This window comes from Ictalurus furcatus, chromosome 7 (assembly GCF_023375685.1).
Source record: "Ictalurus furcatus strain D&B chromosome 7, Billie_1.0, whole genome shotgun sequence".
In the NCBI taxonomy this organism is placed as follows: Eukaryota; Metazoa; Chordata; class Actinopteri; order Siluriformes; family Ictaluridae; genus Ictalurus; species Ictalurus furcatus.
Genome location: NC_071261.1, coordinates 16,853,522 through 16,865,334, shown reverse-complemented (window position 1 = coordinate 16,865,334; position 11,813 = coordinate 16,853,522). Strand labels below are relative to the sequence as shown.

Below are 11,813 nucleotides of genomic sequence, written 5' to 3'. Positions count from 1 at the left end.
CACTCTCTCATACACAAAATATTAGAAATCCCACGTGAAATTATTCAGAGAAAATAAAATGTAAGCTTATAGCAAACTCTCTAGCTCTAGAAAAGAACACGAATGATATATTGAATTAAGGAACAATGCTGGTAACATGGAACATTTTAATTACATAAACAAAATGAAAAAAGGCATTACATTCTACAAATTACCATCGATTATCAGCCATACCTACAAAATCATTAATTTGTTACAAACAGGAAAAATAATCTTTGTAGGGGTCACTGTGTCTCCGTTGAGTACAAGACAAAAGTGTACTAGGGTTTGTGTTGTCCTGTAAGTGGACGTAAGCCCCACCCCCCGAAAAAAAAGAAGACTATTTTAGGTTTGTATCTATACAAAAACAGATTTAGACATCAATCTAAATGAGGCAGTGTTTTTTTTTTTTGGCCTCTGAAATGCTGATACTGTTGCTGTGGCAATTTCAGTTCATGTCATAGCAAAACTGGCTCACTTCGAATGTGTTGACAATGAGATCATGTCATGCACAGTTGCTTCAACAGCATGGCTTTCACTCTCGAATATTAAATTAAATGATCTGCAAACAGACTTTAGTTTCCAGCCTCCATACAACAAAGCATGCATTTATATTCCCAAAATACATTCTTTCAGGAAACATGTGGACACATGAAGCAGTAATATAACCCAATATAAGTAATATAATCACGAGGTAATTTTTATTTTGCTAGAACACTTGATTATAATGCAGTTCCATGCAATACTTTTCCCAGTACATTGTGCAACACAGCAGCACAAAATGGCTCACATACTAACATCTGCATTAAGGCTAAAATATTCATACATTAATTGTAATCCTTCATACAGACATACAGTGCAATTCACGCAACTGGATATGACTAAAGATTAGACCAGTAAGTTCATGTTTAAAGTTGAATGAATGTTCACAGCAAAATAACTTTACCCTGAAGGAAAATAATTCCGGTTGATAATACTGGTTGAATTGTGGTTTGATTTTACTTTACCATTAACATTGTTCACTTCCAATTTTACACTCAAATAATGAAAACAAGTCTTTAGTATGAAGAAGTAACAATCACACTATTAGAAAGTGCTTTATTAATGGTAATATGCATTGTGAAATCCAGTGTGCACTGAAGGGTTCACTATTCATATTGCTGGTGTAGGTTAAAAATAATTCGGGGGAAATACCGCAAATTATTTGCGGTCTTACTTTTGGTCCCCCACAGACCAAAAGAAATGTCAGTGTTTCGCTATGTTCATTTTGTGCTTGGGTCCCAAGAACATTAAAAAAAAAAAATCTCTCTTTTTTTTTCCATTTTTGGGATGTTTTCATAATAAAATATGCTTATGTGAAGTATATAAATTAACAATACAAACAAAGCACTTCATGGAGCCACTTAATCCTCAGTCTGAAGAATGCTCAGTCCATAAAAGTGCACTGATATCTGATATTTTAAGCACCACTATCTGATCATGTCACCTTGATGGATTGTTTGTGATGAACACAAAGCAGAGTTACATAGGGCACTCCAATGAAGGCCCACTTCTCACTGGGCCAGAATTTAACCACCGGGCCTTGTTCTGGAGCTTCAGTGGCTGCATCGAAGTAAGCGAAGCACACACAGCCAAGGTAGGAGGCCAGACAGATCAGAATGTGCCTACAGATTCAAATAACATAATATTCATTCATTATCAAAATGTAGCTTTAAAAATACTATCAATCAAGAGTGAGATTGGATAACAGCTAATTGATGTGCACTCCAAAGAAATAGTCAAATGCAGGTCCTATAGATAGTCGAGTGCGCTGCTTGTGCTCACTTAAACATACACAGTGGATACGACATGACCGTACACTCACCAGGCGCAGTGGAGGTATGGGAAGTTTACAGATGACCACATCTCACAGAAGATACGGTCACTGATCCAGCACATGAGTGCTAGAGTCCACCACAGACCAGTGAGGAGGCCCAGCTTAAACACGCGCAGATTCTCGCACCTGTACAACACACAAAACACAAACACACATATTTACATAAAAGCTATAACTGTTTTCACTGTTCACTGATTTAAACTAGATAAGCGTTTAAGTAGGGCATAGTATCTTTGCCGGACTAAGTCTGTTTATCCCTTATCTCTCTCCACGAATATGCACACGAACACTTGCTCTAACACCAGGAAGTCTCAATTATCAGAACAGGTATACGAGCACGGACATTCTGCAGTTAAAATGATTTAGGCTCTCTTAGCTGATGCTTATTATTAGGGGTGGACAGTAAGTACTACAAGTAGTACTTAAGTACATGGTTCACTGGACTGGAACTTTTTTGAGTGTAAATAAATCATAGTAGTATTACTTGAGTTTTTTTTTAAAATTTAATATCAAAATTTATTTCTCATCACAATTGTAGATTAAGAAAAAAAAAGTACTTTTCATCCCAGAGAGACTGTAAATCAATTAAAATACACTATTTCCAAATTATTGCACGACCCAATCAAAATAAAGCAGTTTCCTACTGAAAGACCACACTTCAGGCACTTAAATGTGTTGGTCAGCAGCAGCAATGCCTGAGACAGTGGAGACAGATGAGCAAATCCTGGTTGCAATTTATCAGGTATCTTAATTTTTAAAAGACTTCAAAGGAAAATGTGATAATGATCTGAAAATTATATGAGCTAAAACCCATGGAGAAGTTGTGTGTCTACAACTTAACACATCTTACTAAACATTACTTCAGTGATGCTGAGATCCATCAAGCAGAGAACAATGCAAGTAGTGCTACCAAACAAGATTTTTAATTGCGTTCTAGAGTAGCAAAGCACACAGAGTAGAGGTGTAAGACCAGGTGTATGTGCGGATTTCTTTTTTTGAGTGGGGACAAGTTAGGGGTTAGCGTTCATGGAAGAGGGGGTCTTTAGCCATTTTTTGAAGATAGTGACAGATTCTGCTGTCTGGCTTGAGGTTGGAAGTACATTCCACCACTAAGAGTTTGAAGGTTCTGGAAAGGGACCTCGTGCCTCGCCGAGTTGGCACTACCAGGCATCGGTCGTTAACAGATCGCATGATGCATGAGGGAACATAAACCTCAAGGACAGTGCTGAGGTAGGAGGGTGCTGTTCCAGACAAGGTCTTGTACGTGAGCATCACGTACAATTTGATGCAGGTAGCTACAGGAAGCCAGTGGAGCGAGATGAAGAGGGGTGTGACGTGGGGTTGCAGTAGTCCAGTTTTGAGAAAACAAGAGCCTGGACAAGTAGCTGTGTGGCATGATCAGTGAGAGGGTCTGATTTTCTTGATGTTATACTGAATGAACCTACAGGACTGTGCAGTTGTTGAAATGCGGTCGGTAAAGTTGGTCACTGGAAGTCACCCCAAGGTTTCTGGCTGTCCCGGTTGACTTAAGTGTGGTTGAACCAAGCTGTACTATGAGGTTGTGGTTGATTGAGGAGCAGGCAGGGATTACAAGAAGATAAATATATCTAACGGCTGCTACAGCCTATAAGTAATGCTCAGGATAATGTGTAAGGGGCATATTTGCTGGATAACTAACTATGCAGCCATGTCAACATGTCTGAATTAACCCAAACCTAGCAAGCTACTGAAACCCTAACAGATAGCAACATTTTCCTTATCTTCTGTTGATAATTGAGGGGTTCGCTTCAGTTACAATTCATTTTATACGAGGTTTTACACATGTTCTGTGTATTTATTATTCTGTGTATTTATTGTACTGCACTCGTCTCAGACTGTTGTGTAATGCACTTTATGCAGTCTTGCATACTGATGTGCAATGCAACATGATTCTGGAGAAATGAAATTTGTACCAATGCATACAAGGTATATAGAGGAAATGACAACCTCACTTGACTTGACTTCAGCATATCTCACTTGCTCAGTTAACATAATTGTTCAACAAATCATTCCTCAGATATAGAACATTTTCAGATTAGTTGTGTCAATTGTTTTTTTTACCAAATCGACTTATTTACTCTTACTTGAGTAATTTCCTGATCACTACTTTTCCTTGAATGAATTATTACTACTGTAGCAGTACATTTATTTTATGTCAGTGTATGTTTGTACGATTGCTCTCTTTCCACTGCTGCTTATTACAGAAGGCAATTGTAAATGTTCAGATGTTATGGGTCAAACTGTGTTCTAAGCATCAAGTGACTAACAACTACCTTCTACAGTAAACACAAATGTGACTCTTCTATCAAATAAAATATGAAGTAATCTATGGTCCAAGCCATAATCCAAGGACATAACCTATTAGTAAATGTGTATTAGATAAACATTTAAGGCTTCTATTCAGCAGATATAAATGTGACCCACAGAGGCAGACGTGTAAGAAGAAGTGTGAGTCAGATGTTCGTGAAGGACACTGTCAGCATTGTTTAAGCCTTAGTCAGTGACTTGCACTCACACAGATACTGGGAACACACTGACACACTGATCAGACCTGGTAAACATGGATGCTTTCTCACGGATAGAAGCAGACACTTTTATCTGCATAGTAATGTTAACTAGGTCTATAATCACGATTGATTTTTAAACTGACAATAATACGTAGGTTTGATAAACTTGATTAATTTACATTAAAACATGTGAAGGTGTCAGACATTTGAAAAACTAAAGCTTTTTAAATCTATCTCGTTCACTGCTTCTCTTATTTGCATGTTCATGCAATCAGCTGGCAGTGATCAATGAAAATCCCACTCATCCCCTCCACCGTGTGATGCATTTAGACTGTTATATAAAATCTTTTCTTTTTTATTTATTTATTTAAATTACAGTCTAGAAAACATGAAGCAGTCACAGATGCTTTGCTTTATATTTTAATAGATAATCAAGACATTCAAGGACATGACCCCAGTAAGAATTTGCTTAAATTCCTTCAGGAGGTTTGTTGGCGCCAGTGTAGTCTCCGCTGTCAACTGCGTGTTGGCCTCAGAAAATGACACTAAATCCTGAGGCATGGGGTTAATAATGACGGAACATTATTGTCTGCCAAATACCACAGCAGTGAGAGAACAGGAAGAAGACAGGGAGTGGAGGAAATATGAACATCGGAGCCAATCAAAACTCCACCAGAGAGGGTGTGAATACAAGTCAATGAACAGCAAAGGAATAAAAGTAGAAACAAAATGTTTATGAAATTCATTAAAATATATCAAGAGCTTGGGATCTACCTTCTATCTGAAAAAGCTGTGATTTTGTTTTTAAAGATGGCAAGTCAAAGCTCTATCCCTCTATAAAATGCAGAGAAGGCAACCTTGACAGCCATCTCAAACATATTATAATTTCCTTATATGAAATGCATTAAACATTTTTAACAAAGAATGGAGGACCTAGCCAAAGCACACAGTGAAAAACCAAGGACAGGGAATCTATAAGCAGGGAAGAAAAACATCCCTGGGAAATTAGTGAGGGACAGCACATGGGGTGAAGCAGGAAGTGCCATGAGTTAATATGATTTATTAAGAAACAGTACTTTAGAGAGGGGCATGGTGGCTTAGTGGTTAGCACGTTTGCCTCACACCTCCCGGGTTCCCTGGGAGGCTCCTCTGGATATGACTTTAGAGCAAACACTGTTGCAACTGATAACATTAAGAAACAAACTGTATTGACACTAAACATCCTGCTGAAGGAAATTTATTTCTGTGGCATATAGAATATGCATGTCTAGAGAAACAAGGGGGGGGGGGGGACAACAACACAGAATACTACAGCTGTATAAAAGATTATAAAAGCCTTTCTTTTGTTTAGACTGATGAAATATTCTGTTTTGTGCTGTGGCTTATACAATCCCTTATGCACATAAAAAGTTACTTATGTAATCACATGACCGGTCACAGAGCAGACGTGGAACAAACTGTCCCTGCATGCTGAGCAAAGCAGATGATCAGAACTAAACTTCCTGTTCTGAGACAAATGACATCATGCGATATTATTTCCATAAAACAGAGCCTGGGAATGAACACTTACTGTACACTGCGGTGTAATACCAAACACAGTCACTGAATCAGGTCTAGATCTTCATGATCAGTTTAATGATGATATGATGTATACAGGTGATTTCAGATCTACTGTCTACTGGAACAGCCTGGTAGGTAATGAGCTCCTACTGAACTTAAACTACTTCTTATCAGTTAACAACACAAAAATATTATATTCTTAGCACATGATTGATTTTTATCTTTGCATCTTTAACTTTACTTATATTTTATATATATATATATATATATATATATATATATATATATATATATATATATATATATATATATATATATATATATATAGTACAGACCAATTAATTAATCAATCTGTAACCCTTGCGTTTTTGGTTTATGATCAAATAATCTGTCAAGCAAACATCTTCTAATGATGAGAAAATCTTAAGGATGTTAAGATTTCTTCACATGAAATGTTTTCCTCTCATTTACTGAACTGTCACTCAAATTTTTTTTTTTTAAAAGATGAAGATAAAAAGCTAAATTAAAGCTGGCAACAGGGATATGTTTCAAAGACCCACTGAATAAACAATCCAACATAGTGACCAAATCATCAACTGCCAAACATATACACAGACCTGATTGACAACAAACGTGTAAGTGTATAAGCATGGGCAATAATAGCTTACAATACAACCTATAGCACGTAATAATATAACACGACAACAGCAACACAGTTTTCATTTCTGATCGGTAAGAATATGTTGATTAATTTTCTAGAACAAAAGCTTTGACAATAATGCAAGACAAAGAACATGTTTATACAGTGATATAGTTTCTAGCGATCATTTAGCATTATTTAGTTATTTAGCATAAGGCAAAGCTGTAACTTTTTTTTTTCTCCACTGGAATATATTCTATGACAGGGGACGTTTCTCAACATCAAATGTAACTATATATGGATAAAAAGTATGACGTGTTATTCTTTAATAAATAAGTATTGTATATAATCAATTAGCATTGAGTTATGTAAAACATTGCAGTCCGATTCAGTTTAAGATAATATTCTGATTCCTCAAATTCTAATTCCCACCCCTGGAATATGCCTGGTTTAATTGGAAATATGTTGCCCGTAAACACCTTATTCAGAAAATCCACTGAAAGGAGATACATGTGCATAATCAGTCCGCAAGGAATTGTGGGTGCTAACAGATGCTTAGCTCAGTACTTATGAATGGCAACTCAGGCATACTTATAACTATTGTGTAAGCAGGAATATTCCGATGCCTGTACGCATATAAACATCGTATTTGGAATATGGCTGTAACCTGAATATGGACCTTAAAAAGAATTTGATGTACATGTGAACGTGGTCACTGATTATTTTTCTTAAAACAGTAAACCTTGTCACGAGTTATTCCTTACAAGCCACTTTGGTTTTATAAAGTACAAAAATGCTGAAAACTTGAGTCCATACAACTCGTGTTTCATATTAAATGTAGCACCGTGTCCAGGAGAAACAATATTTTGTTCCTCACTCCACACGTCCTTGATGACAATAAAGTTCACTTCTCCTGTTTGCTTAAAAAGGGCTGTGCCATGAGGTGAATGTGAAAAAAATAAATGAGGTTTTTGTACACAATGACGGTTTAGACATCTTAAAACCAAGCACAACATATTTAATAATATCAGTTATTTCTTTGTGGCGCTCCATTTACTTCCAATTTTCTATGTCTAGCATCACTTGTGTAAAAAAGTCATGATTGTGTTTTACACTTTTTCTTGTATTCACTAAATGTTTTAAAGCCACAAATGTAGAATGCAATGGAATGAAAAGCTCTGGAATGCCAACATCATATCCTGAATGTTTCGTGAAATGTGTTAGGCTCACTGACCTCTTAAGTTCTGTGATGAGAAGAGCCGTGCACGGAATTCCCAGCGTCATTAACGTAATCGAATTAATGGCAGGCTTAATGAAAGCCAGACCAGTGGTGATCCCAGAGAGGATGCCTATGACCATTTTAAACCTTGATCTGGAGAAACAGAGGGACAGAGATAAGAAAGAAATACATTATACTTATGAACACAGTTTAAAAAAAAAAAAAAAAAAAAAAAAAAAGTAGATACAATAATATAGAAATTGAATTAAACTAATGTGGCTAGTGGTTTATCTCACCTGTCTCGACGGAAAATCCTGGGCAGGTATCTCTTGGGGAACCACATGCCGATGGCACACATAAGAACCCAGAGTATTGCCAATTCATCCAGCATCTGTCCCAGGAAACTCAGGGTAGCATGGAAATAAGTGGAGCCAATTCCTGTGTAAAATGTACACAGAGTTTCTCTTTCCAACACAACCCAAGCACGCAGCATATAACCTATACAGGACATTGTTTTACTCTCTTGAGAAAGCAGAAAATATCAAGCTACATTTGTAAACATAAGCAGGAATGGTATGGCTTGTTAGGAATTCCAACCGATACATTATTCAATCGATGAAAAACAACATTTTTCATGGACCCTTTTATTGAACATTGCTTATGCAATCATATACACATACACTCACTCTGCTTTACTACTAACCGAAAATTAGAATAACCTGCTGAGCAAGTGTGTATGTGACAGAGGATTTTCTTTCATTCAGTTAAACTGTAGTACTGCCTTTCAGACACTTTTAGTAACTGGTACACTAACAACCCAGAGAAAGCAATCCAAACATTCCGCAAGGTTGTGTCAGCATTCTTCCTCACAAATATTGCATTCTGCTCAAACAAACAAGACAAATGTGTCCTTGAAATAAAGACAAAATTGCCACTTCAATTTCAGTGCAGATACAGCTTGGATATAATTATCCAACACTGCTGTTTGTTACTATGAGAGCTCCATATAGCTTTAGTTCTGAATGTCAGTTATAAAACAAAATCCAATCCTAACCCCTTAAAAAACAGCCTGGTGTGAAATAACAGGAATGTTTCTGAACCAAAAAAATGAAAAGTAATTAGGTTAGCAATCTCCTGGGACTGATTGTGCGCTGAAAAACATCCTGATGAATCAAGTGTTAGTGTTTGCACTGAGCTGGCTGATGATGTTTTATGGCTTGGCAAACCAGAAGTTAAAATTACCCTCATGTACACTCCTGGGCAAAAGAATGGACCAAGTCCAACATGACAGAATGTTAAGCTTTTAATAGTCTTAACAACAAATCATTGGTTAGAAAATGAGCAAGAACTAAACAAATTTACTCCTGAGAATTCCTGTGCCACCATTTGCTGCAGTAAACAGTTTGGGGAAAAGCTAGAAACAGGGAAATGTACTTATATAATCTTCTTGTATGCAAAGGTATAATCATGATAATGAGAAAAAATGTTTGATGTAAAATTCAAACACATGTCTGGGTGTACAAAATTGAAGTAAAGTAAAAATAAAATAAACAAACAACAACAACAACAACAACAACAACAACAAAATAAAATAAAAAGCTGCCCACAAGTTTACCCATATCAAAAGCTATCCCATACTAAGTTACTTTATCTATGTGTTTAATTTTTGCTAATTTCCTGAACAATGATATGCTGTTGATAATTAAAAGCTTAATATTTTGCCATTTTTACCGCCGAGGAGTGTACTAATGCAAGACTGTACTCCTCTACTCAAACCATAAACACTACCAGCATGAGGGGAAAAAAAACTAGTCAAACTGCTGAGAAATCAGCAACTGTAAGCACTGTGTTTAGAAGGTCCTGCCCGAAGTGTGGATTCAAACAGCGTGAGGATGACAAACGAGACAAAAGACAGAGGTGACCGTTGTTCTCCAGCAAACTCTCTCAGTCTGAGGAGGTCAGTGTTCTCACATGTGGCCTTGCTGGTGTATTTATGGCCAGCTAAAAATGAACATTTTCCCCAGCTGAGACATGAAAATATTTTTGGAATAAGAAAGTACATTGATGGGAACATCACTGGGGAGAAGAAAAAGCTTAAATTTAAACATGGATTTTGATCTAATTTGAACTTAAACACCATTGAAAAAAAATCCACCTTGAGCTGAGCTCCTTCCATCTTCTGGAACAGAGAACAAGTCAAGCTGGGAGACCATTGGTTATTTTAAAGAAAATATCACAACAGAAAGGCAATTAGAAAATCTCCAACTATTGATTGCTTTAATCACCTTATAAGGATGACGGAAAACACACAGTCAATTCTAGGCTTGGTGTGTGTTTCAGCAGAAGATAGCTCAGTCCAAGCTGGATTTCACATCAGGCATTTCCAGTAAAAAAACAAAACAAAAAACCTCTCACTAATTTGCTGCAGAACTGCCTTTCCATCTCCATCATATCCATAAAACACACATCGTTTAACAAAAGGTTATGACTTCAGCTATTCAGAGCCAAGCAACTCGTGTGTAGAGTTCCCCAGTGAGGTTACTTTAGGTCAGAAAACTTACCGACCACCACTAGGAGGGTCCAGATCAGATAGATGCCACTGTTGAAATGCGTGGCATACTGACGAAACAGACACATCAGAATAGGGGGCAGGATGAAGAATAAAAAATTGCTTATCTGAAGAGAAATAGATATAGATCTGTCAGTGAACTGGAAAGCAGACATGACAGACACACAGTCTGTGGAGTCTATATTTAACTCCAGTTGACATGGTGAAGTGAAGTGCAGCTTTAATACAAATGAGTGCAAAAACAAAACAACAAACATGATCGAGTTTGTGTATTATTCATGAATCAATAGCCTACAGAATCAGAAAGCGATTAATGCTGTGATTAAACTCGTGAAGCCGGGCTACAAAGTAAATCCCAGGGAGTGAAGCAATGTCATACCGTGTTATAAAACTCTGCTATTTCTGGATAGATGAGATAATTCCCTTCACACCAGTCCACCTCCGAGCTCCCAGCCTGGAGCTGATCCCACAAAAGGACACTCATGTCTTAACCCCACACAGCGTCGTGCTTGTCCAGATAAACAATCCGCCTGCGTGCAGCTGCAGTCAGCTGACTGACACTTAGTTAAATAGCTTTAAACAAAGAGAAGGGAAAGAACAACTCGGATTTAAACTGCTTCTAAACCGCGTTTCCGTTTCGCTCGATGGTCTGCAGTGAGTCGTCTCATCCGGTCCTGTCATCTTTGTGTCCAGCTCAAAGTATTAAAGTCCAGCTCAGGAGGACCGCTCTAACTAACTGTGTCTCTCTCTACACTCGAGATAACAACACGACGACGTGTGATCTACGCATGCGCACGGACGTTAGCAACCACCGTTTCCTGCTTGCCTCGTGTCAGCAGCAGGTAGCTGTTAGTGGCAAAGTTTGCAGGTTGTCTAAACGTTAAAGAAGGTGAAAGCACACAGAGTGCACATCCTTAATTACGGGAACAGGACGAATACCAGGTGCAATGTGTGTGCAACAGGAAGTCATTTAGCATTCAGCCACCATATATAGGCAGTTAACGCGGTTTACTGCGTCACGTGTTGACATTGTTGAAGTGCGGACATTCAGATTCTTTTGAGAAGAAAAACAATGAGTAAGTGTGCTGGACTAGTGGGGAACTTCCAGTGATTATTATCCCTGCTGAAACTAAAACACCAATTTGTAAGAAATCCTCAGAATTTGTAATGCTTATAATAACTGGTTTTAATGGAAACTGTAATGGTCCCTATGGGTCTCTCCTGGTAATTTGTTGCCATCTATTGGTGGAATGTTATGTCTGGATACCATTAAAAGGACCAGTAATGGTTTTAATGGTTAGATGATTGTTTGTAATGGCATTTGTAGTGGAAACCATTAGAATTTGTGTGATGGTTTCTATAGTTTTTTTGTTTGTTTGTTTTTG

At 37.4% G+C, this 11,813-nt stretch overlaps 1 protein-coding gene across 1 annotated transcript; it reads right to left on the bottom strand.

The window, feature by feature from the left end:
- Nucleotides 1-128: 128 nt before the first annotated feature.
- On the bottom strand, nucleotides 129-11,394 carry acer2 (alkaline ceramidase 2). Its single transcript, XM_053628972.1, has 6 exons — nucleotides 10,808-11,394; nucleotides 10,421-10,535; nucleotides 8,156-8,297; nucleotides 7,875-8,012; nucleotides 1,883-2,020; nucleotides 129-1,682 (listed from the first exon to the last, which is right to left on the bottom strand). Exons 1-6 carry the CDS (start codon nucleotides 10,910-10,912, stop codon nucleotides 1,496-1,498), a joined length of 825 nt encoding a protein of 274 aa, XP_053484947.1. The 5' UTR covers nucleotides 10,913-11,394; the 3' UTR covers nucleotides 129-1,495.
- Nucleotides 11,395-11,813: the final 419 nt, after the last annotated feature.

What these genes read in the sequence shown, in the direction of transcription:
- acer2 (XM_053628972.1), bottom strand. Translation starts at nt 10,912, where the DNA reads ATGAGTGTCCTTTTGTGGGATCAGCTCCAGGCTGGGAGCTCGGAGGTG. An exon ending in TAGCAGAGTTTTATAACACG is followed by an intron (nt 10,536 to 10,807) that starts GTATGACATTGC and finishes ATTTCTCTTCAG; the next exon opens with ATAAGCAATTTTTTATTCTT. An exon ending in GACCCTCCTAGTGGTGGTCG is followed by an intron (nt 8,298 to 10,420) that starts GTAAGTTTTCTG and finishes CATTTTACACAG; the next exon opens with GAATTGGCTCCACTTATTTC.